Source organism: Plecotus auritus (genome assembly GCF_963455305.1).
Source record: "Plecotus auritus genome assembly, chromosome: 9".
In the NCBI taxonomy this organism is placed as follows: Eukaryota; Metazoa; Chordata; class Mammalia; order Chiroptera; family Vespertilionidae; genus Plecotus; species Plecotus auritus.
Window position 1 is genome coordinate 108,793,110 of NC_137783.1, and position 26,551 is coordinate 108,819,660.

Genomic DNA, 26,551 nt, shown 5'->3' on the forward strand with positions numbered 1-26,551 from the left:
CTCGTCCTGATATCTTGGCCATTCATTTATCCTCCAAATACTTATGCTATACCTATTAGATGCCTGCTAATAGATGCTCTGCCTTCCTCACAGGCTATTTTTAGGATGGAGTGAAATAACTTATAGGCAAATTCTTAAAGTTAAGAGCTATGAAAGTATGTAGTAATTTTATTCTATGATATATTACATGTATATGATATTATTATAGCTATGGCCAAGTTATATTCTATAGCATAAAACTATTTGCCATGTCAGGTTCAAGAGCTCATGAGACTTCCTGAGCCTTAGTATCTTCATCCATGAAATAAGGGTGTTGTGCTGGATAACTCTAGTATTCCCCCAGCATTTGATAGCTTTTTTTTTTTTTTTTTTTTTTTTTTTTTTTTGAGATGAGGAACCTAAAGCTAAGAGAGGTTAAGTGATTTGCTCAAGGAACACAGTCAGTACCAGAACAAAACTGGGATTCAGGCTTCCTACTTTTCAAAAGTACCACAACTTGGAAAATTTAAAATAATGAACTTTACATTTGTCCAGGCTCTCAGACTATGAAACTTGCTGCTGTCTCTAAATCTTCAATCTCAGCTTGACTATTCACTTGAGATAATCAAGTTATACGGCTGTATTTGTGAAATTAACCACCAAATTGCTATTTCAATCTCCTAAACTTCATTCCAAAAAGATTTGATCCTTTTAACTTGGATTCTACTGCTTCATTAAAATGAGAAAGCACTGCCATCTATTGGACACTGAAGACATTGCTGTTATATTTTTTAGTCTGAGGAAAGAATTCTTACCAATCTAATGCTTTTTGTACTTTGTCAATAACCCGATATTTAGTTATTATGACAGTACAAGTTACATAACAATATAACTCCAAAAGTTTGGGCTGGAGGTAAAGTAGGGTGAGAGAGAGAGAGAGAGAGAGAGAGAGAGCGAGAGCGCCCATCTCCTCAAGATTTTTAATCTCAAAATTATTTTTATGATAGTCTTAAATACAGCAAGCCTTCACCTGTATTCATTAACAATTTTTATTGAGCCCCTACTGCAGGCCAGGCACTGTGAAAGGGGCACAATGTTGACAGAATGATAAGCATTAGAAAGGTAGCCCCTCCCTCTTATCAAAAGGTTTAGTGCCTAGTGAATAGCAATTCCCATTTATTACTGAACTCCATTCATGTGCCAGGCTTATAATATACATTGCCATCTTTAATCCTCAAAAACAACTTATGATGAGGTAGAAATTATCTCCATTTGTAGTTGAGGACACAAACACAGATATGACTCAATTTGTCCAAGATCATAGGTGAGCAGCAGTAGTGCCTGAAATTAAACAAATCAATCTGTCTCCAAAACCCATATCCTTAATCAGTAGGTAGTTGTCAGCATCTGCCTAAAAAGAAGAGTCTTTGCCAAAAGGAAATTCAGGCAAAGATAACCTTACATGTCTATATTAAGGCCTAAACTCCTGAACTTGGATCTGAAAGGTACAGCTTATTAGATAAAAAGCTGGCCCAACAGCCTCTCATTCCACCCTGTCCCCCCAATTGCCAGCCTAGCAGTTAAATCCATCTAGAAAACATCTCAACTGGCCACCTAACTATTTATCAACCACCATCCACCCCAACTTCAAGTTACAGCAATGTTCCTCTTATAGTCCCCAAACATTTGAAAGAGCACCTATTCCTAAGGTCTTTTCAACTGATTTAAGTTTCTGCTGTGATTCACCTGCATTATCTGTAAGACACAAATAATGGATATCAAAATAATTTTTCAAACTAAACCTATTTTTGTAAACTAGTGCTCTCTGGAATACATGCAGTTTTATCTCAACTAAAACATGTAGTTTTATCTCCTTAACTAAAAGAATGTGAATATGTGTCTAATACTTTTGTACCCCACAGTACCCATCTGATAATAATATATGCTAGTATATATACTGGTCTCTGACCCCAGTTCTTGGCACAGAGCTCCTGAAACCCTTGTAATTCTCCTAATCAGTGGTCGGCAAACTGCGGCTCGCGAGCCACATGCGGCTCACGAGCCGCGGTTTGCCGCTCTGTTGATTAATGAGTTTGCCGACCCCTGTCCTAAGTGATAAGAGCCTAAAAAGCATCTTTTGTTCTAATAGTTGGCCTCCCAACACAGGTGAAAGGAGTATCTTTTGTTCTAACGAGGCAACAATGAGTAGCTCCTGGATGAGGGCTGGTCACCTGAAGGACCAAGCCATGATTAGAAGCTTGGAATTTTCAGCCCTGCCCCCGCCCCATTCTCTTGAGAAGGAAGAAGGGTTGAAAATGGAATTAATGATCCATCATGCCTACATGATGAAGCCTCCTTAATGCCCCAAAAGTACAGAGTTCAAGTTGGCCAACACATACACACTGGGATGGCGACATGCCCCAGCTCCACAGGGACAGAAGCTCTGCGTTCAGGGCCTCCCAGACCTCACCCTATGCATCTCTTCCATCCGGCTGTTACTCTGTTTCATTTATGAAATCCTTTAATAAAGTAATAAATGTGTTTCTATGCTTGATTAATTTGCTAGAGCCACTCTGGGAGGGGTCATTGGAATCTTGGATCTAAAGCTGGTTGGTCAGAAGCACAGGTGACAACCTGGTATTGTAACTGGCATCTGAAGTGGGGGTAGGCAAGGGCAGTCTTGTGGGACTGAGCCCTTAACCTGTGATAGATAGTGTAAGAATTGAGTTCAATTGCAGGACATCCAGCTGGTGTCACAGAGAATAAGTTGTTGGTTTAGGAAAAACCTCTGCACAATTGGTGACCAGAAGTGTCAAAAGTGAAGTGGGAATAGAACAGGAGACACACAGAGAAGAGAAACACAGTAGGAAAGAACCCGGTTTTTCTCCACAACAGGAGGGAAAGACTGTGTTGCTTTTCCCTTTCAGTACCTAGTTTAATAATTGGCATACAGCCTGGCCAGGGTGGTTCAGTGGTTGAGCATCGACCTAAGAATCAAGAGATAATGGTTCAATTCCTGGTCAGGGCATTTGCCCGGGTTGCAGGCTCGATCTCCAGTGTGGGGTGTGCAGGAGGCAGCCAATCAATGATTCTCTCTCATCACTGATGTTTCTATCTCTCTCTCCCTCTCCATTCCTCTCTGAAATCAATAAAAATGTATTTCAAAGGGCAGGAGCAAGACAAAGATCAAAGATATATTAGGCAGGGTCTCCAGAGAAAGGGTTTCCATGTAAGGGAAAAAGATAGCATGTACTTAGTAAATATGGATTCTCTTCCCTTTCCTTTCTCTAATTGTCTTTAGAAATAGAGATAGCATTGGCTATAATATAACTTGACTCATAGTTTTTTAGATATATTGAAAGTTGTAAAAGATATCTGAAACATTTAACAAAATTGTTACTGCATTTAATCAAAATTCACTGTTCTTTCTTAATCCCCAAAGAATTATATAGAATAAGAAAAAGCAGTTCCATTTCCTTGAAGGAAAATGAAGATAATCTAGATTTAGAAAAGATGAATAGGGGTGGTTATAAAATAAGGTTTCATTTTAAAGGCATTCCTCCTAAGCCACACCAAACAACAAATTTACAAGACTTAAAACATGGTTTTGTTTACGCAGAGCGTTTTTCCTTATAAGCCAAGGCATACCCACCCTAAACAAAACTCCTAGCACTAGGAAAAGCTCTTACCTTATGTTCATATGGAGCACCATAGTAGCCATCATTCAGCCCAAATATTATTTCATTTTGGTTGTGGGCATGAATCTAAGAGGGGAGGAAAACATACTATTAGTTCCTCTCATTCCAGTCAAGTTTTAATATGATTGGAGAATAACAGTTACAACAGGATACTTCACGGCTGAAAAACAGGCTGGCTCTATCCAACCAGCCGGTAGAAAACAAATCACTATCATTGGACCAGGTAATCAACCAAGGCTTCCCACAAAAGCCTCACAAACCATCACATGAGATCACGGGCACCATCATTCACATGTATTTTCCACAAACACTTCTTGAGGCTGTTATGGAGAGACTATTCTTAAGGTACAGGGATTCAGAAGCTGATAGCATGTATTCTCTTATCTCAAAGAAAACACAATCCAGTTAGTCTATAAGAGCACCTTAAAAACATGAAGCCCTAGGAAAAAAATAAAAGATGAATATTTCCTATTTTCAAAGAGTGTTTAAAAATAATCCCTAATCCCTAAAGTCTTTAAATGTCTGCGTAATTATTGTTTGCATACCATTCTCTTTCAAATGCAACTGACTTGAGTTTTACTTAATGCCACCACAAATTAACCTTCACCTGGAAGGTAGGAAGGTTAAAACTTTAAAATTTAAGAATTAAGATAAAAACTGCTCATAATAGCATAAAGTATCCAATTGTGAAACATGCATGGAAATAGATTTAGTTACTTGATAAAAGCAGAAATCAGTAGAACTGAAAATAATAACAATAAAGATATTCAATGAGACAAAATACAGTTTTTTGAAAAAAATAATAATATTGCTAAATCTCTAGTAAGAATGATCCTAAGAGAAGACAGAAATTACCAACAGCAAGAATAAAAGAAGAAAGAATCATTTAGCCTACGTACATAAAATGGATATAGGAACACTGTAGAAATTTTTATAGCAATATAAGTGAAATCAACAAATTCTTTGGAACCTATCAAAGCTTACTTAAGAAGACACAGATAACCTGAATAGCCTCTTACCTAATAAAGAAATTCAAGTCATACTTTCCCACTTCCCCACAAAGAAATCTTAACACCTGGGCCCTGGCCAGGTAGCTCAGTAGGTTAGAGCAGTGGTCGGCAAACTGCAGCTCGCGATTTGCCAATCTGTGACTAATGAGTTTGCCGATCACTGGTTTAGAGCATTGTCCCAATAAGCCAAGGTTGTGGGTTCAATCTCCAGTCAGAGCACATAAAACAATACAAGAATCAACCGATGAAAGTATAAATAAGTGGAACAACAAATCAATCCCAACATCTCTCTTTCTATCTATCTATCTCTCCCTCTCTCTCTAAAATCAATAAATAAAAATTTTTTTAAAAAAGAAATCTTACCACCCTGATGACCTCACTAAAGAATTCTGTCAAACATTTGTGAAAGAAATAACAATTCTACACAAATTCCAACTCTGTAGCCTATAGACCTGCAACTCTAATGTTAAGCATCGTCATCCTTGCCCTAGCCAGTTTGGCTCAGTGGATAGAGCGTTGGCTTGCAGACCAGAGTCCCAGGTTCGATTCCAGTCAAGGGCATGTACCTCGGTTGCAGGCTCCTCCCCGGCCTGCGCCCTGGTCGGGCTTGTGCAGGAGGCAACCAATTGATGTGTGTCTCTCACATCAATGTTTCTCTCTATCTTTCCCTCTCCCTTCCACTCTCCCTAAAAATCAATGGAAAAATATCCTCGGGTGAGGAATAACAAAACAAAAAAAAAGGAAACACCATCCTCCACAAAATGAAGATACTTTCAAAAGAAAAATAAACAAGTGCTTAGTATCAGTCTAACCACAGCAAGTCAACTACACAGCTTGTGGGGAGACAGGCAGGGTGTGCGCTTCGGGGCAGGCAGGCCTGGCAGGCCAGTGTCAATGCAACAAGTTTCTGGTACTGAGAGGAGAGAGGCCCAACCAAAATTCATTATCTTACCATTTATGATTAAGACCAGCCCTAAAATAGAGGGGAAAAATACAAAAATAAAGAAGATTAAGGATTTGCAGCCGGTTAGAATTTGCAGCAGGTAAGGAAATATCTGTCACATGCATTGTTCCGATCACTACAGGACACAAAATAAATAAAGTATGGTAAGTCAAACAAGGACAGACATTTTTCTAATCTAAATATGTAGAATTAAATTGTTTCTTTAAAAGAAACACACACCACAGAGTATATGGTAAATAAAATATTAAGAAACATCAGGATGCCCAGCTGGCATGGCTCAGTGGTTGAGCGTCAACCTATGAACCAGAACCAGGAGGTCACTGCTCAGTGCCCAGTAGGGGGCGTGCAGGAGGCAGCCGATCAGTGATTTGCTCTCACCATTGTTGTTTCTATTTTTCTCTCCCTCTCCCTTCCTCTCTGAAATCAATAAAAAATATATTTTTTTTAAAAAGAAACATCAGGGATGTTTGTAGATATGACTAACGTTTTAGGGTTACCTTTAACAGTAGTCCCATAGGTATCACAAAATAGAAATGGCATTCACCCCAAGGCAAAGTGGGTGACGACCATGATGACATGTAAGTGTGCTATGGCACAAGGAGAATGAGTGCTAAGTCAGCCAGGTCTGGTTTAAACCTTAGCTCCAGCGAGCTGTGACCTTGAGCAATTTCTTAAACTCTTTGAGGACAAATTCTCCCATTTGGAAAATCGGGGCAATAATATCAACCTTCACAAGTTGCCATTAACATTAATTATAATAACCTATGTCTGGGGTGGCAAATAGGTTTCACTTCATATGCAGTTCTAACGTGTTGCTGATTGCATCTTGGAGCACCGTGTTAGAAAGATTATGGAGCGACGTCTGGGCTCGGCAAAACAAGTGCTGTGATCGCCGATGCCTATGACTCCTGGGAATGGGGAGCAGATTGTAAGCCAGGCATCTGTCATCCCTGTGCCCAGTAAACAGCAGTAGCTCTTCTTATTCCCAGCTCTACTGGTCATAAAAGAAGGTGTTTAATAGTATGTTCCTTATTTTCAACTTAATTTTCAGATTCTAGGGGGAGAACATCCAATAAGACAGAAGCCTTGTGCTATGAGAAAGCATATTCTTTCCTAAAAAAAGAAAGAAATCCCTTGCCCTGGCCATCGGCTCAGTTGGATGGAGTGTCATCCCATCCAGCAAAGGTTGCGGGTTTGCTCCCCAGTCGGAGCATGGGTGGAGGGCGGCAGCCAGTAGTTGTTTTTTTTAATCCTTAAATTAGCAGATTAGGGTCCTTCTCCATAAATTTCTTCAATTAAAGGTTATTGTTCATACTTGGCAAGATTCAAACTTCTCTAAGTAAACAAACTTTAAATGTAGAATCAGAAGAATCAACAGGAAGCTGAAGAAGTTAATGTAGAGAAGGCAACCACTTGGAACTGCAGCCTCCACATTACCTGCTGACCCAAGTACTTCAGCCCGTCCAGGCAGACTTTCCACTCGATCAGCAGCTGGTAGGCGGCCTCCTTCCCACCCCATATCTTCACCACGAAACAGGACACAGAGGTATCAAGGCGGTCGGGCATTAATCCAAAATCGAGACTCCGCCATGTTGGATTCTGTTGATGAAAATGAAAACATGCCTAAGAAAGACTCTATCTTGTTTCCAGTTATTTCAATTAGGTTGGAATCATTTTGTTTGTAAAAAACCAAAGACCTCATAAATATATTAAAATGCAAACTTAAGTGAACCAAGAAGACATTCCAATTAGCAGGACAGGGGTAATAATGGCATTTTTAAATTTCTCTTATCCTACCTAATAAAAGAGTAATATGCAAATTGACCATACCTCCGCTACACCCACAAGCCACGCCCACCAGCCAATCAGGAGAGAGTATGCAAATTAACCCAACCAAGATGGCTGCGGCCATGGAGTGAGCAGGAGGCTTGGGTTTCCCTGGTGATGGAGGAAGCAAAGCTTTCCGCCCCTCCTGGCCTCTGCTCAAGGCTACAAAGTTTCAATTATAGAAGATAAATAAATCCCAACAAAAATGGCAGCAGCCACGGAGCTGGAGAAGCAGGAGGCTTGGGTTTCCCCGGCGATGGAGGAAGCCAAGCTTTCCGCCCACCCTGGCCGGCCCTGGCCTCCGCTAAAGGCTACAAAGTTTCAATTATAGAAGATAAATAAATCCCAGATACCAGGGCCTCAGCTTGGGTCGCCAGCGGGTGTGGGGTGGCCTGGGCGAGGGGCCTGTGGTGGTTTGCAGGACGGCCACGCCCCCTGGTGACCCAAGCGGAGAGCCGGCCTGCAAACCACAACAGGCCCCTTGCCCAGGCCACCCCACGCCCCAAGGGAACCCCCACCCTGATCCAGGAAACCCTTCAGGGCAAACCAGCCAGCCCCCACCCATGCACCAGGCCTCTATTCCTATCTAATAAAAGAGTAATATGCAAATTGACCGTCACTACAACACACAAGATGGCTGCCCCCATGTGGACACAAGATGGCCACCACAAGATGGCCAGCAGGGGAGGGAAGTTGGGAGGGACCAGGTCTGCAAGGGAGGGCAGTTGTGGGTGATCAGGCCAGCAGGGGAGGGCAGTTGGGAGAGACCAGGCCTGTAAGGGAGGGCAGTTGGGGGCGATCAAGCCTGCAGGGAAGGGCAGTTAGGGGTGACCAGACCGGCAGAGAAGGGAAGTTGGGGGTGACAGGGCCTGCAGGGGAAGGCAGTTAGGGGCCATCAGGCTGGCAGGGGAGCAGTTAGGCATCAATCAGGCTGGCAGGGGAGTGGTTAGGGGGTGATCATGCTGGCAGGCAGAAGCGGTTAGGGGCAATCAGGAAGGCAGGCAGGCGAGCGGTTGGAAGCCAGCAGTCCTGGATTGTGAGAGGGATGTCCAACTGCCTGTTTAGGCCCAATCCTACCGGGATCAGGCCTAAACGGGCAGTCCGACATCCCTCGAGGGGTCCCAGATTGGAGAGAGTGCAGACTGGGCTGAGGGCCCCCCCCATGCACGAATTTCGTGCACTGGGCCTCTGGTTTATTACAGTCATTAAAAGGAGCATATAGTCTTAATCTCTCATTAGTACATCTCCATATGATAATTCATTTATTTACTTATTCAACAATTAAGACACAATTATTAAGAAAAGAAATATAAACAATGCCTCAAAATACCTCAAATCTGTTGGCTTCAAACCTCTATTTAAGTAATTCTATTGTTCCATGGAAAGTTCAATAACAGAATGATGCAAAGGCTACACAGTAGCAAGGAGGGAATAATAAACTTTGAAGTGTGAGAGTGAACCAGGGATCTTTTCTGTCAAAGAAAGGAGCTCGCCACCATCTTAGGTTCTGCTATTTCAATATGACCTTCAGATTCTCAGGGGGCCGCCATCTTAGGTTCTGCTATTTCAATATGACCTTCAGATTCTCAGGGGGCCGCCATCTTAGGCTCTGCTATTTCAATATGACCTTCAGATTCTCAGGGGGCCGCCATCTTAGGCTCTGCCTTACCCCTCCCCTTCCTCTGAATTAGCCAATCATGCAATAATGTGAATCGGAGCTCCAAGCCCTGCCCAATCAAGTCAGAGTCGGAGTGAGGGGCAGGGCAGACCCGCATTGGGAAATAAAGCCCAAAAGGAAAATCATGGCAACTGCACTCTTCTGCGCAGGAGTAAGTCTGCCTTGCCGATCCACTTTCGAGTGTTTGTCTCATTCCCACACCGTTGACGAGCATTTCTAACAGAAGGAACAGGGGAAAGACATCACAGAGGCTATGAGACCCGGCTACTAACAGACAAGTAGGATTTTACCTGGTTAAAATAAGGAAGTGCAGGCAAAGGGAACAAGGTAAACAAGGCTCGGGGTGTGAAACAGCGAGTGTGGTCAGGGAGCTAAGACAACTGCTGGCGCACACAACACAAGAGAGACGGACACAAAGCTGGAGAAATAAACAGGGGACTAAACTGAAAGATATTTTCTGCCTTGTCAAGGACTCAGTCCTTTACTGGGTATAAGATGTGGGGCCACTGAAAGGTTTCAAGGTTAATGAAGATGCAACAACAGGGATGAATCTCACAAGTGTGACATATATATAGAAAAGGAAAATATGCCATATTTTCAAAAACTAGCAGAACTAATCTATGGTGCCAGAAGTCAGATAATAGTTCTCTTTGGGAAGAAGTAGTAACTAGAGGGAGAACACAAGAGGTGCTGATCAAGTTCTATTTATTGATCTGATTACATTGATCTCTTTGAAAAATCATCAGGCTATTACTATTTGTGCCCTTTAATGTGCTGTGTCTCAACAAAACGCAATAAAACTAATTTTTAAATAACCAAATAATGGGGAAAATACCACCTCTTACAAATCAAATTATGGTATCTCCTCATGATATAATTTTAGGCCCTAAAACTAAAGAGCAGGAGTTGGAGGGCCTTCCTGGCCTTGCCATTGCACCACATGAAGAGGCAGCCATTCCCTCGCCTCTGTAAGATCCCCCTCAACAAAAGTGCAGGAGCTCTAGAATATCTTCTAAAATAATAAAAGCATAATAGGCTGCGAGGGAAGCCAGGGTTCCAGGTGCCTGCGGTGGCTGGAGGGAAGCCCATGCCAGCAGCCAGGGGAAGGAAGGCCTACTCTTGCATAAATTTCGAGCCTTGGGCCTCTAGTACCATAATATAATTTCAGAATCTCACTGTCACTGAGATTTTGTTAACTTTCCCAAAAGTTGACAAATCGTTTGGAGGAAATGGCGAGCTGAAGCTAGACTTTAAGTTGAACTACACATTCACCAGTAACTATTTTATGCTAAATATATCTGAGAATAAACCATCACTCAGACGTAACTTACAGACACATCTCCACGATCTAACCTGTCAAAGGATTGTTCTTGTTACGCAATGCAACAGACACTGATAGGCCTTCTCTAGATAAAGCATGTGCTGGGACATTAGAAAACAGAAAAAGGGGGTCCTTGTCTATCAGATGCCCCTAATTTTGTGTGGCCTATAACTGTATCCTTTCTAAAATCTTATTCTTACTCGATCCAGCCTTTCACTACCTCCTCCTATTTCCCCGGGTCATTTTCCCTGCTGCCCTGTCCTCAATCCCCTTGTCTCTGTGTCATATTTGTCGCAAAATCTCAAGCCACACACGCTCACCCACTTCAGCCACACTAACTCCTTAGGCATTTCTTGAAAACCTCAAGTACACTCCCGCTTTTGTACTTTCCTGTTTCTTGGCCTGGAACCTCTGTAGCTGTGCAGTTTCCCCCACATAGATACATAGCTTGTTCCCTCACTTCGTTCAGGTGTCTGCTCAAACGATATCTTTTTTATCATTACCATAGAAAAACAAGCAACCCCACCCCTACCAGGTACCCCCTTTTACTGCGTTATTTTACTCAATATTCATATTTATTACCATTTAACATATTCCAATTTATCAATTCTAACTTGTACTTCACTTTATAAGATGAATTCTGATTTTAGAAATGCTAAAATCAGTATGGTCCTATAATATTTGACCACCAGGTGGCAGTCATCAGATATCTCTACATGCACAACCTTAAAAATAGCTATAGTTAATATCAATTCTTTCAAGTTAGGCACAGCCTTGGTACTAGTTGTGCTGAGTTTAAGTGCCATTTAAAATATATTTATTGATTTAGACTTTTAAAAATCCTGTATATAATATCTATCAAAAGTTTAAATTCAAAAGATTAATGAATTAAGTGGGTCACAAGAATATGGAGTAAAGAGAATTCTCTCAGACTGCTGGTGAGAGTGTAAATAAAACAATAATTTTGGAAAACTGGAAATATACATTAAAGCTGATCCCTTGCATATCCCCAGCAAGTCAATTCCTAGATATATAACCAACAAAAATGAATACATACTTTCAACCAAAAGATACACACAAGAAAGTTCATAGCAGCACTACTTATCTTAATTCAAAACTAGAAACTAACCAAATGCCCATCAACAGAAGAATGGACACATTCTGGTATAGTCACAGGATAGAATACTATAGAGCAAACAAACTTCAAATATAACCCCACAATATGAATGACTCATGATATAAACTTAAGACATGGAAGTCAGACACAAAAAAAAGTACACACTGTATGGTTTAATTTCCATAAAACTCAAAAACAGGTAAAATTAATTTATGGCATTAAAAGACAAGAGCTAAAGGATGAGGAACCAAGATGGTGGCATAGGTAAATGCCTGTACTTGCTGCCTCCCACAACCACATAAAAATTACAACTAACATCCAGAACAACTATCATCCAGAACCACTATACAGAACAACTATCATCCAGAACCATGGGAAATCTGGCTGAGTGGAAGTAGTACAACTAGAGAGCTGCTCCTCTTAAAATGCCGGCACCGCAAACTGAATTTACAAGCTCCCACTTCCTCTGAGCTCCAGTGCTGGGCGAGGCTCTTGGGGACCCAGACACATACAGGGAGAAACTGGACTGTCTGGCATCAGGGCAGGAACTCGGGGGCGGCGTTCGTCCAGACAGAGGTGCTCGCAGCGGTCACTGTTCCCATGTGGGAACCTCCTTGGTGCAGGGCTGACTGGAAGCCATTCCTGTTTGCTTTGCCCTGGTGATTCCCTGAGACCCCATCCCACCCAATCTACAACCCCACCCAAGCTGTGCTCAGCGGCTTTTGCATATGAATGGCCTGTCCTTTCTCAGCCTAAAACCTGTCAAACAAGCTGGAACTGAGTCAGGGAGCCCCAAAGCTATCAATAAAAGGCCCAAGGCTGGCACCAGCACCAGCCTGCCTTGCTTCATAGCTGGGCCTCACCTGGGCACTTCCAAACCCGATACAAAGAGGAGGAATCTGCAGATCTCTCTGTAGCTCCTGCTGGGTGGCCTCAGGCATTGGCTGACTATGCACCTCCCTGGAGACCCAAGAGCCAGTGTACACAGTGGTTAGTGTGAGACCATACCAGATTACAACTCTTCACATCCATAAGTAACACACTCAAGGGGCAGACTCAGTGAGCACCAAAGCCCCACTGAAGGAAGTCCTGCTCCATAAGGGTGTCTCCTGCATAGCAGCTCTCCCACTGTAGTCGCAACTGGTCCCCACAGCCAACTGGCCTGGAGGTCAATTCCTCCCAGTGACACCAACAGTAATCAAGGCTCAACTACAACAAGACTGTGCACACAGCCCACAAAGGGGTGCACCAAGAGTGTTCACCTCAGGTGATTGGGGAGGCTGAGCCACTGGGCCCTATAGGACACATACTACACAAGGTCACTCCATCAACTCAAGGAGACTTAGCAGATACCCAATACATAGAAACAAACATAGGGAAGCAGCCAAAATGCAGAGACAAAGAAACATGTCACAAATGAAAGAAATGGAAGAAAGCAAACTACTGGATATAGAGTTCAAAACCACGGTTATAAAGTTACTCAAAAATCTTCTAGAAACCTCTGAGGAATTTAGTGAGACCTTCAAGGATCTTAGTGAGAATGCAAAAAAAAAAAAAAAAGGAAAAGAACCAGTCAGAAATTAAGCATACACTGACTGATATAAAGAATAATATACAGGGATTCAACAGTAGACTAGAGGATCCCGAGAATCAAGTCAATGATTTGAAATATGAGGAAGCAAAAAACACACAACCACAAGAGCAAAAAGAAAAAATAATCCAAAAATATGAAGATAGTGTAAGAAGCCTCTGGGACAACTTCACGTGAAACAACATCTGAATTATGGGGGTGCCAGAAGAAGAGAAAGAGCAAGATATTGAAAACCTATTTGAAGAAATAATGACAGAAAACTTCCCCTACCTGGTGAAAGAAATAGACTTACAAGTCCAGGAAGCACAAAGAACCCCAAACAAGAGGAATCCAAAGAGGACCACACCAAGACACATCATAATTAAAATGCCAAGGGCAAAAGACAAAGAGAGAATATTAAAAGCAGCAGGAGAAAAACAGTTACCTACAAGGGAGTGCCCATATAACTGTCAGCTGATTTCTCAACAGAAACTATGCAAGCCAGAAGGGAGTGGCAAGAAATATTCAAATGATGAATAACAAGAACCTACAACCAAGATTGCTCTACCTAGCAAAGCTATCATTTAGAATTGAAGGTCAGATAAAGAGCTTCACAGACAAGGAAAAGCTAAAGGAGTTAGTCACCACCAAACGAGTATTATATGAAATGCTGAAGGGTATCCTTTAAGAGGAAGAAGAAGATAAAGGTAAAGATAAAAAATTATGAACAACAAAGTGACAACAAATACATATCTATCAACAAGTAAATCTAAAAATCAAATGAATAAAAAACCTGATGAATAAACTGGTGAATGGAATAGAATCAGAGGCATGGAAATGGAACAGACTGACGATTCTCAGAGGGAAGAGGGTGTTGGGGGGCGGAGGGGGGGTTGGTGCAGGAAGAGATTAGACAAAGATCTTATGTGCATGTATGCATTACCTATGGACACAGACAACAGTGTGGTGAGGGCCTGGGGTGGGGTGGGAATCGGGTGGAGGGGAGATATGCAGGGGGAGGGGCATCTGTAATAATCTCACAATAAAGATTTTTTAAAAATTAAAAAATTTTTAAAAAGAGCTAAGGGACAGAAATAGAGCAACAAGGCATGAATTTGGTATTAGAGAAGCAAATATTTGTCAGTGGAGAAATAAACTCATCCATCTTCTTCATAAGACTTAAGGAAATTGCCACAAATTGAGGAAGATGATTTCTATTTTATCACTAAAATACATACAAAATATTCCCTATCACAGGTCAAGCAATACACCTGAAGGAAGGAAAAACTGCTAAATAAATACTTCCTTGGAATGGGTGAAAGAAATCTCAAAGTAATAAGAGGCTAGTAAGATTGATCACAATTCCCACAGGACTATTGCCAAGGCTCTGTGTTTCAGTTTAAACGTAAGAGCTCCCTTTTTCTTGGTGAGCATAAAATAATGATGAGTCTTACAACTGACAACTTGGATTAGGCTATGTATATACTAGACTATAATTTGCATTTTCCTTACTTGTTTGCCAAGTACAAGCCAAGCACAATACAATGCCTATGGAGATATGACGATGATCCATACAAAGGCCCTGCCTTCATGAGGTTTATCCTGTATATTAGAGGACCTAAGGCAACCATATGAACAGCTATTGTACTGATTTAGAATGGTACTAGTATAAGTGCAAAGTATATATATTTTTAAAAGCACACACACACAGAGATTTATTCCTACTAATGTTATAGATTCTAAGAAAGCTTTTCAGAAACATCTAGAAATGTGCTGTCCAACACTATATCCATTAGTCATGTGTAGTTAAATTAAAATTAAATAGAACTAGCCCTAGTTGGTTTGGCTTGGTGGATAGAGCGTCAGCCTGTGAATTGAAGGGTCCCAGGTTCGATTCCAATCAAACCCAGGTTGCAGGCTTGATCCCCAGTTGGGGGCATGTAGGAGGCAGCTGATCAATGATTCCCTCTCATCATCGATGTTTCCATCTCTCTCTCTCCCTCTCCCTTCCTCTCTGAAATCAATAAAAATATTTTTTTAAAAAGGACAATTTATCTAATCTTTAAGGAAAAACACTGTTTCTAATTTTGTATCCATTTTTCCATGTTGCCTCTGACATCAGAGTGTCAAAACCAGGCCACTCTGGTCTAAAAACAAGCTCAGAATGCATACCTAGGAAAAAGTCAAAGCCTTAAAGTTACATGAGTAAAAAGGATTATTTACAACCTCACCAGAGTCCAACTTAGTTCACCAGAGTGAAAATTTACCAAAAACTTAGCTAGAAATAAAGTATTAGTTTGCCTAATCCTTTAGTGGCTAATTAGAAGTCAGTCAATAAGTATATTTGTGGAAGAATCCATTCATTAAGAAACATTTGCTGAGCACCTTCTATGTACCAAGCACAATGGTAAAGAGGAGGAATAAAAGCATTTAAATCATTAACTCTATTCAGCAAATATCACAATAGTTGAAGAATTATAAAGTCCTAAGCAGGAACCCTAGCCTGTGTGGCTCAGTAGGATGGAGCATTGTTCCATACACCAAAAGGTGGCAGGTTTGGGGTGCGTGGTGCGTGAGGGAGGACCTTTTGATGTCTCTGTCTCTCTCTCTCTCTCTCTCTCTTCTCTTTCTCTCTCTTTCTGCAGGTGACAAAAAAAAAAAGCTCCTGAACAGGGAAAAAAATTAACAAATTCTGCTCATCTGCGGTTCTTCAGAGACAGCAGGAAGCAAGGTAACAAAGTGCCATCCCCATCATGTGCCCTGAGGGTTGTTGATTCCTGTGGTGCTCAGTGCCCTTTAATCTGCATCAGTCACAATGACTTAGCAAAAAGCTAAGATGAATCCTTTCAAAAAGAAGAGAAATGAACTGAGGTTTCTTAAATCTATAATAAGGTTATAAAAGAAACAAACAATCCTTGCCAAAAATATAATCTCAAAGAATATCCTTAAAAGGAAATATCAATGAATCAACATTTAACAAACAACTACCCAACAGAAGGAATACAGTGGGAGCTAGGGCGACATAAAGATCTTCGGGCAGTCTCCTACCTCCAGGAGCTTTCATCCACTTTGGGAGATGAAATGCTTTTGAACAAGTACAATGCAAGCAAGTCTTGGTAAGTGGTATACTCAGGAAACAATTACAGGAGAAACTATAAGTGAAAAGGACCTTGGAAGTCTTTTTGTCCAACCCTCTCCCTTGTCTGGAATCCATTTTTACAAAACATGATTCAGCCTAAGTACACCAGGGATGAAGATGTCACATTTCATAGAGATAGCTCAGAAACAACTGAAGACAGGAGTCAAAAGGAGCTGAAGATAGGTGACAATGTTTAGAAATATGGATCTGGAAGTCAAGTGAATATCAAGTAAATACAATACTAATAATGCAGAATTGTACATAAGGTACCACTATAGCATGAAGTCCATTATGATACAAATCCAGAGAAAATGCAAGGGAATGTTGTAAAAGCATCTCCAACTATAGTTTTGACTACAGAAAAGGGAGCAGATATTTCAAAGTGACGTTTCTACTCTATAACCCCTTTCTCCAGCTCTCACTTTTCTGTGGGCTTTTTCTATTTCTATTTCCACTTCCAAATTTCTAACTGAGGAATGCCTAAGCCAAAAGAAAAGGAAAAACTAATATTGACTCAGTAGCTACTATGTCAAGCATGATGCTAGCCATTTATCATGAATCGTGTAATGCTTGAAGAGCTTTACTGATGACTGGAGCTCCTCAGAGATGGGCTTAAGGAACCTGTTTGGCTGAGGATCAAAATCTAGTATGATATTTGAGACATTTGGAAGACAGCTTGATGAAGAGGAACGAGTAGTAGAAACTTTAAGAGAGAAGGTCTGGGAACTGAAGTTCTGGTCTTGCAGTTGTAGAACTACGAAAGTTGCTGGGCCTCTCTGTGTGGCAGTTTCTTAAGACCTACTCCATCTACCCTTCATGATTTTCTATGGATCGAAATGGAATAACATATTTTAAAGGATTCTGAAAATATAATACATCACTGATTTATTCATTTAACAAATACTCACTGAGCATCTGTACTATTCTACACTGTAGGGTTTCAGAGATGCACAAGATTGGGAAGGTCCCTGCTCTCATGAGACTTACACTGTGGTAGATGGGAGATGGATAATAAATAAACACAAACAAGTGAATAAGCGTTCCCAAAAGTAAGAATGCTCTAAAGAAAATAAAACAGATGACGTGAAAAACAGTGAATAGAGAAAAGGGAACCACTGTATTTATTTATTTTTTTTAAAGAGCAGCATTTTTTTTCTAATCCTCACCTGAGGATATGTTTGTATTGATTTTTACAGAGAAAAAGAAACATCAATGTGACAGAGAAACATCAATCAGTTGCCTCCTGTATGCACTCCAACCGGAGATCAAACCCACAACCTAGGTATGTGCCCCAACCAGGAATCCAACCCAAGACCTTTCGGTGTACAGGACAACACTCCAACCAACTGAGCCATACAGGTCAGGACAAAAGGGAAATACTTTAGATGGAACAGCCATAGAAGGTCTAGGTGAAATGACATAGCTGAGACCTCAAAGAATTCTTCAGGCAAATGAAGAGCTGTGGAAACAAGTATTCTAGGCATAGGAACGAGACACGCTTGGCATGTTCAAAGCACTGAAAAATGAGGTATGCCTAGAACACAACGAGTGAGAAAAAATATTAGGAGATGAGATTTAAAAATGTAGACAGTGGTCAAATCCAGAATGGTCTTGGGCTATTAAAAGGATATTATCATGACATAAAGCTCTTCTTTTAATCAATGTGGCCCAATAAATTGAGTCATTTATGCAAATATCAAGTGTACAGATTATCAAAAGTAGGACACTTCCAAATTTCTGAGGAATGCCATTGCCAAAAACAGGTGGAAGGATCCTATATGATAGCATTTTAAAGAACTATATCTAAACAAATATCATTTATTTCAATGTTTGGTAAGTCAAAAACCTCTATAGTAAATAGAAGTGATAGAATTATAAAATTTAATTTGAAAAACACCAAAGTTTTTAATGGAAAAAATATCAGTTCATTCAGCAAATATTTATCAAGCATCTGGTATGTGCCAGGCATGTTTTAAGCACTAGAGATACAGCAATGAACAAATCAATAAAGATTTAAGCAGTAATTAAGCAGAAGATTTAACGGGAGAAGGCAGAACTAAACTTGACCTTATTTTATGTCTCAGCATTTTCTGAAATAGGAGTTATAGGCATATGCACCTGTCAGAAGGCAAACTTACCAAGGAATTCTTAATCACTTCACTTCTATAAAATTCTGGAAAAAAAGAAAAAGAACAATAAGTGATCTGGAAAAAAATAAGCTTCATTAACTCTTAATCTGATAAATTTTTTAACATTTGCTTTGGTAAGACATTTTCGAGGGATCTACTCTATATCTTTATCTGTAAAAAATTAAAGTAGAAATAAAGATTAAATAAAAGTGTTTTAAAGGGGAAAACATTAGTAAAGGAAGGCTGAAACCTGTTAAGATTTAAGTTAGTGATTTTTACTTTTACTGGCTCCATTTACCCTAGATTCTAATTTGAGTCCTTAAAACTCTGACTTTCTTATCCTCTGCCTACTGCCACTCTCTACAACTGATTCCATATTCTCTGCTTTTTTCAAACATCACTTATGATTATTCATTGTAGTACTGTAAAATGAATAGTGATCTAGCAACCAGGTAACTTAGGTTCTGATTCCACCTGTCATTAATATTCTGTCTCTTTCATTTCTTTGGGCCCATTTCTCTTTCTTTTTTAAAAAAAAATATATTTTATTGATATTTTACAGAGAGGAAGCGAGAGGAATAGAGAGTTAGAAACATCAATGAGAGAGAAACATCGATCAGCTGCCTCCTGCACACCTCCCACTGGGGAAGTGCCCGCAACCAAGGTACATGCCCTTGACCGGAATCAAACCCAGGACCCTTCAGTCCGCAGGCTCTATCCACTGAGCCAAACCGGTTTCGGCTTTGGGCCTATTTTTCATCAGACAACTTAGAGAATTAGACTAATGACCAAACATCCTCTGTAAACATTAAAATTTAGTAGTTCAGCCCTTGCCAGGTAGCTCAGTTAGTTGGAACATCACTGGGTACACTAAAAGGTGGTGGATTCAATTCACGGTCAGGGCACAGACCTAGGTTGCAGGTTCAATCCCAGGTTGGAACTCCTACGAGAGACAACCAATCAGTGTTTCTCTCTCACATTATCTCTCTCTCTTTCCCTCTATCTCTTCTTTTCTCTGAAAATCAATAAAAAAAAATCCTCATGTGAGGATATAAAAAAATGTTTTTTAAACTTTCATGACTCTACAAACCTTCAAGTATGTTGTTAATGTTAGAAAACCTGAAGACACAATCAAAAAAGAGAAATGTGACTGAGGCAAACATTTCCAACCACACTCCAACATTCCCTGTAGACCCTGCCAAAGTCATCTCCAGGATGCTCTATCTCTGCAGAGCCTACAAGGACCCTTGTATCCTTAGGTTGCTAAAGAGTACTATTTCCCAAATATGATGCACATATCATGGGTACTTGAGGTGGGTGATTTTAGATGATTCGTGACAAACTATATTTTTTCTAATATACTGAAACTTGTGCAGCTCATATTACACCACTCATCATAAGCTCCTTAAAGGAGTAGTGGTAGTGTCTGTTTTGTACAATTGTCTCCTTGGTACATAAAACCATTCCTGGCACAGGGTAGACAAAAGTTTTTTTGAATCAACAATTTTACACATTATTCTTAACCACAAGTTTAAAAATAATAAACTTTTAAAAATATATTAAATATGCAATGGAATAGGTAACATTCAAATAAGAGTGCAACTTGTCAAGGTGATCCACTAATAACTAAAGTTTGGCCAGGCTGGCTGGCTCAGGGGTTGAGCATCGACCTATGAACCAGGAGGTCACGGTTCAATTCCCAGTCAGAGCACATGCCCAGGTTGTGGGCTCGATCCCGTGTGTGGCCTGCAGAGGCAGCCGATCAATGATTCTCTCTCATTATTGATGTTTCTATCTCTCTCTTCCTCTCCCTCTCTGAAATCAATAAAAGTATATGTTTTTTAAAAAAAGATAACTGAAGCTTGGGAATCATCACGCAGTAAATAAAAAGCAAATATGGACATAACACTCTTTTTTTGTTGTTGTTGTTAATCCTCATCTGAGATTATTTTTCCATTGACTTTTAGGAAGAGTGGAAGAGAGAAGGAATGACAGAGAAACATCAATGTGAGAGAAATACATCAATTGGTTACCTCCTGCACGAGCCCTGACTAGAGCTCAGGCCAGGGAGGAGCCTGCAACCAAGGTACGGTATCCTTGACCAGAATCAAACCCTTTGGTCTATGGGCCGATGTTCTATCCACTGAGCCAAACCGGCTAGGGTTGTCATAATACTTTCATGTGCATACTCTTTTGGTTAAAGCACTTCTTGACAAACATATCATCTATGTTACTCTCAGCTTGTCTTCCTAAAAAAGTAAAGATAGGATATTTGACTTTGTGGAGAAATAGTCACAATATATTAAGTGAAAAAAAAACAGGTTCTAAGACTTTATAACAGGATCCAAATTATTAACAATGTTTATCTTAGATGACAATATTAAGTTGTTTACTTTTAGTTTTTGCTTGAAAACTTTCTAATTTTTCTACCTCCAAATAATTATTTGAAATAAGAAAAGAGATCATTCTAATCGTCTTTAAAAAGAATCTGCTACTGCCCTCAGTGGTTAGAGTGCTGGCTTGCACCCCAAAGGGTCTCTGGTTCAATTTCCAGTCAAGGGCTTCTACATGGGTTGCAGGTTCAATCCCTAGCCCCTTTTGGGGCTCATGGAGGCAACCAATTGATGTGTCTCTCACACATCAATGTTTCTCTCTCTCTCTCTCCTTTCCACTCCCTCTATAAATCAATGGAAAAAATATCCTCAGGTAAGGAGTAACAAAACAAAAAAAAGAATCTCCTACTGATGAACATTTAGGTTACTACCAATTTTTAGATATTTCAATTAATGTTATAAATAAAAAAACCTTTGAAGTAAAATGGCAAGACAAAAAGAAAAATATAAGTTTGATATTACCAAATTATTCACTAAAAATATTGTACCAATTTACAATCCCACTTAGGAAAATACCTGTTTCCCCAACATTAGGCAACACTAAGTATTATTCTTTTCATTTTATTTCCCAAATGGCTAATCAATTACTCCAACCATAAATTAACTAGAGATACATATGTATGTACGTAAATTAACAAATTAATTTATTAATAAATTAACATATATGTAATTTAATGTATTTACATGTATGTTAATTTAATGTGTTTATTATGTTAATATATACATATGTTCTAACTTATACGCACCATATATATTTTTAGAAAGAACAACTAAAAGGGCTAAAAAGCTGTTGTTTTTTCTAACAGGGTACTTTCGCTTTATACTTTTACATTTTTCTATTATTTGAATTCATTACAATATGTATTACTTTTAAAATCAGTGGGGGGGGGAGAAAGATACTCTTTTTTTCTTTTAATCTGCAAAGTTAAACTATTAATCAGTTCCCAAAATAAATACCTCCAGCTCTTAGAAGATGGATAGTATCATTATTTCTTTCAAAATTTGCTAATTATATATAAACTAGAGGCCCAGTGCACGAAATTCGTGCACAGGAAGGGGGTCCCTCAGCCCGGCCTGAACCCTCACAATCCAGGACCACTGGCTTCTAACCGCTGGCCTGCCTGCCTGCTTGATCACCCCTAACCACTCTGCCTGCTGCCTCATCACCCCTTACCACTCACTGCCTGCCTCATTGCCCCTAACCACCTCTGTCTGCCTACCTCATCACCCCTAACCACTCACCTGCCTGCCTGATTGCCCCTAACCACTCTGCCTGCATGCCTGATCACCCCTAACCACTCACCTGCCTGCCTGATTGCCCCTAACCACTCACCTGCCTGCCTGATCACCCATAACCACTCACCTGCCTGCCTCATCACCCCTAACCACCTTTGTCTGCCTGCCTCATCACCCATAACCACTCACCTGCCTGCCTGATCATCCCTAACCGCCTCTGCCTGCCTGCTCACCCCTAACTGCCTCTGCCTCAGCCCCCGTCGTGATGGCTTCATCCAGAGGGACATCCGGAATGATGTCCGGAAGGTTGTCTGGCTATCCGGTCTAATTAGCATATATGCTTTTATTATTATAGATTATTATTATAGATGAAACTAAACAATTTTCTTTCTCCATGAGACCCTCAAAATGGATTTTCTAATTTAAATGTAGAGAGGCCAACAAAGGAGCCAAACAATTTGGAAAGAAATCACTGAGTCTGAAGTAATTTCTAACATGCTAAACATGAGCCTACAGTGTCTATCATTCTGTTACATCCAAAACATTCTATTACAAGAAAGTCAGCAGCATGGTGAAAAAGAGAATGAATTTTTTAAAAACTTAGCCGAAAACCAGTTCCAGTCCCCAAACTACCATGTATAAGCTTGACCCTGGACAAGTCAACCTTTTTGGACCTTAGTTTCTTTACTTTACAAAGGAGAATAACAGCTGAAAAATAACAGGGTTGTTGTGAGTCTCAAAAGAAATAGTGAATTATAAATTACATTTTTATTAATACAATTCTATTAATTTTTATTAATTCAATCTGAGCAAAATGATTATTATCTGAGTCTTACTTCTACATGAAAAGGACCATCAGATACAAACATTCCTCTATCCATGCCAAGGCCTAAAGGAACATGCTTCCAATGGCATGTTTTGGCTGTTATGTAGCATTCCACTCACTTAACAAATGCTTTTTTAGTACCGCAACCTCACTCAGAATAGAAAAATACAAACTTAAACTATTCTATAAAACTATTTTATCATATTGGCAAAAATTCAGAAGTTTGATTATACAGGCTGTTGGTGAGGCTCTGGGGGAAAGGACGTAGCAAGTGGGAAGTAAACAAGGACACTTTTTCTAATATCTCCCATAGCTGCTGAGTATACCCTCTCTTTGTAATTTTACTTCTTGGAATATACAAAATAATGTGCTTATAAAGTTATTCAATACAGTACTATGTGTACAGCAAAGATTGGAACCACCTATAAATGCCTACTAATAGAAGCCAGTTAAATAATTTATTCAATGCAAAATAAGGAAAGTTCTCTATGAACCAATATTGAAAAACATTTAGGACATGAAAAAACATATATGTGTGTGTATGTGTGTATTTATATACTTTATATATATGAGCTGCACTTTATATATATGCTAAAGCATGGACGGCATTACCTATTCAAAAAAATAATGGAAAAAATATATTGAAGAGCTCAGTATGTGCTAAGCATCATTCCAAGTATTGGAGACATTGCAGTGAACAAAAGTTACCTAAAAATTACTGACCTACAAATATCTGCCCTCACAAAGCTTACATTCTAGTGGAGAGAGACATACATTAACCAAATAATTAAACAAATAGTATGTCAAATGATCTTAAGTATTGTGGAGGAAAATAAAGCACAAAAGACAGGAGGAGAATAGTCACAATTTTTAAAAGGGTTTAGTCAGTGATCAGGAGAGTTTCTGTGAGAAAACATTTGGTATGAAGACCTTAAAGGAGGTGGAGGAGCTTGTCATATAGCTATAGGAGGAAAGCGTGCCCAGGACAAAGACAGAGTACGTACAGAGGCTTTTAAATTGAAGGAAACTTGATATATTCAGGAACAGCAAAAAGATCTGTGTGGCTGGAACAGAGAAGAGTAGAAGGAGATGAGTTCCAAGAGGTAAAAGAGGATCAGATCATGAAAGGCCTACTGGAAAACTTAATAAGGATTTTAGCTTTTACTGAGTAAGATGAGAAGGCATTGAAGAGTTTTAAGAGAGGAATAACATAATCTCACTTTCATTTTAATGAGAACTGGGTGAGAACATAATGAAGAGGGTACATGAGCAGGCAAACCTGCTAAAAGTCTACTTCAATAATTCAGACAAGAGATGACAATGGTTTGGAGGTAATAAGCAGTGATTGGCTTATGGATATAGTTTGATAGCTGAGAGCCAGAAGTATTTGCTAAAAGATTGGATGTGGGATATACTAGTAAAAAAGGACAATCCAGGAAGATTTCAATGTTTTTGGCCAAGGAAATGAAAGAATGGAGTTGCCATTTTCTGAAAGAAGGAAGAATATAGGAGGTGGTTCAGAGCTAGAATATCAGAAACTTGGTTTTGAATATATCAAGTTTAAGTTACCTACTAGACTCCAAATAGAGATGTAGATTAGGCGAATGAATACAGGAGAATGAGTTCAGAGGGGACATCCAAGCTAAGATTATAAGTTTGCAAGTTGTTAGTGATAAATGATATTTAAAACTGTAAGACTTGGATGAGATCACAAAAATGGATTATATAGTGTTTGTCTTCTGATGTATTCAAAATAGCTGGTTGATATTCCATGAGAGGACTGGCACTCACATCTCACGGTGAGAAAATAACTATGGCTTAAGAACAACCTTGATTTTATAAATATTCCAAATTTAAGAGGAAACCAGGATTAAAACCTAGCTCCTCATACATAACACAAGGCTTTGTTCTCTGGAAATGTGATAGCTAGTGTTTGATTTGAACTACCTAAAAGGCAGACAGTCTCCTAAGAGCACTAAAAGATGTCAATTTTTTTAATCTTACATATAACTTCTTAGGATCTGCTGTGAATTCAGCTGAAATAAAAGAATAACTTAGAAATCAGCATTTCAAATATTCTTCCAATAAAAAAACCTTTCTTTTAAAATTAATAACTGATGCCACTAAACAAGTGGTACAGGTGGTTTTGTATGAAGAGCCAACTGGCTTTCTATCATGGTCATTCTACACCAAGGGCCACATAATGTTCATGAAATGAATAACTGGACCTGTATTTGTCATCACAGGTCCAATAAGACAAGGTGGTATAACTAGGTTTAATAAGGAAAGAGCTTCCTGGCTCCTCCTGTTGTAGATAAGTTATGGGCCCAACAAAACCACCATAAATAGACTTAATTCATCCATGACATTATGGAGCAGAAGCAAGTCCCAGAAATCATCAATCCTCTCATTTTAGAGATAAGTTAACTAAATGCCATTTGGTGACAGACTCAAAACCACCACCAACAATGGACTTGCCTGTGATCTGTCACCAGCTATTCCCTCATTGTATTAATGATCACTTTATTGAAATAGTGAAACAGTCTGATCTCTTCTAAGCTCAAAATGTAATCTGAGCTAGAAGACCAAAAACAAGAACAAAAAAGATCACTTTCCTTATATCTCTTAGACAAGTTTTTACATCATGGTCATCAACCAGTCCTGTGACTACTCTCTTTTTAGAAACTACTATTATGATTATTAACATTACAATTCTAATAACAATTGCTATCATTTACCACATACCTAAAATGCACCAAGTACTATCTTAATTGCTACTATCAGAGGTAACACTGAAGCAAGGATACAGAAGTTCTGTGAAGATAACCAAGAACTGATTACACAGAAATCTATCAAACATTTAAAATACTCTGGCATTGTCATATATTGCCAATGATAAAACCAATTAGTGAGAGTAGATCAAATGTTTTAAGATCTGCAAAATTGCTTATACCTTTAGGACAAATAGCAGCCAAACTATTTATTTTCCTCTGGACACAAAGGAAGGCATTTCCCAGGCCCCTTTTCACCTAAAAAGAACGACTCAAATGTATGGCCAATAGAATGTAATGGAATTAAGCTGGGCCATTTCCATTAAGAATATTTCCCTTAAATAATCCCTCTCTTGCCATGCCAGAGGTCATGTGTTGATGGCAGCAGCATTCCAAAATAGAAAGAGCCTGGGTACCTGAGTCACCACTTATTGGACATCTGCCAGGACACTACCTGATAAAGAACACCTGCACTGAACTTAGTGTAAGAAATGTGCTGTGTTAAGCCACTGAGATTTGTGGTATTTGTTACAGTAGCTAGTATTAATCATTCAAATTACTATAATTGTTTTTAAAATATGCAATGTTGCCCAGGGCCGGTGTGGCTCAGTTTGTTGGAGTGCCATCCTATACACTGAAATGTGGTGGGTTCAATTCCCTGTCAGGGCACATACCCAGGCTGTGTGTTCCATCCCCCATTGGGCACATAGGGGAGGCAAATGATCCATCTTTCCCTTTTTCTTTTTCTTTTTCTTTTTCTTTCTTTCTCTCTCACTCTTGTCAATAAAGAACAAATCTATCCTCGGGTGAGGATAAAAATATGTATATGCAAGCAATGGTCAGGATAAAAAATAAGAATGAAATAAAATTATGTGAAAATTTCAGAGTCCTTT

At 39.6% G+C, this 26,551-nt stretch overlaps 1 protein-coding gene across 3 annotated transcripts in view; it reads right to left on the minus strand.

Moving 5' to 3' along the window:
* UVRAG (UV radiation resistance associated) overlaps positions 1-26,551 on the minus strand; it is a 306,221-nt gene that overhangs the window by 241,851 nt on the left and 37,819 nt on the right. For all 3 annotated transcript variants that reach the window (XM_080688155.1, XM_080688156.1, XM_080688157.1), the window contains exons 3-5: positions 18,442-18,476; positions 7,089-7,250; positions 3,669-3,743 (exon numbers count right to left, since the gene is read on the minus strand). In XM_080688155.1, the coding sequence (XP_080544281.1) occupies positions 3,669-3,743; positions 7,089-7,250; positions 18,442-18,476 (272 nt within the window). The remainder of the gene's footprint in view (positions 1-3,668; positions 3,744-7,088; positions 7,251-18,441; positions 18,477-26,551) is intronic.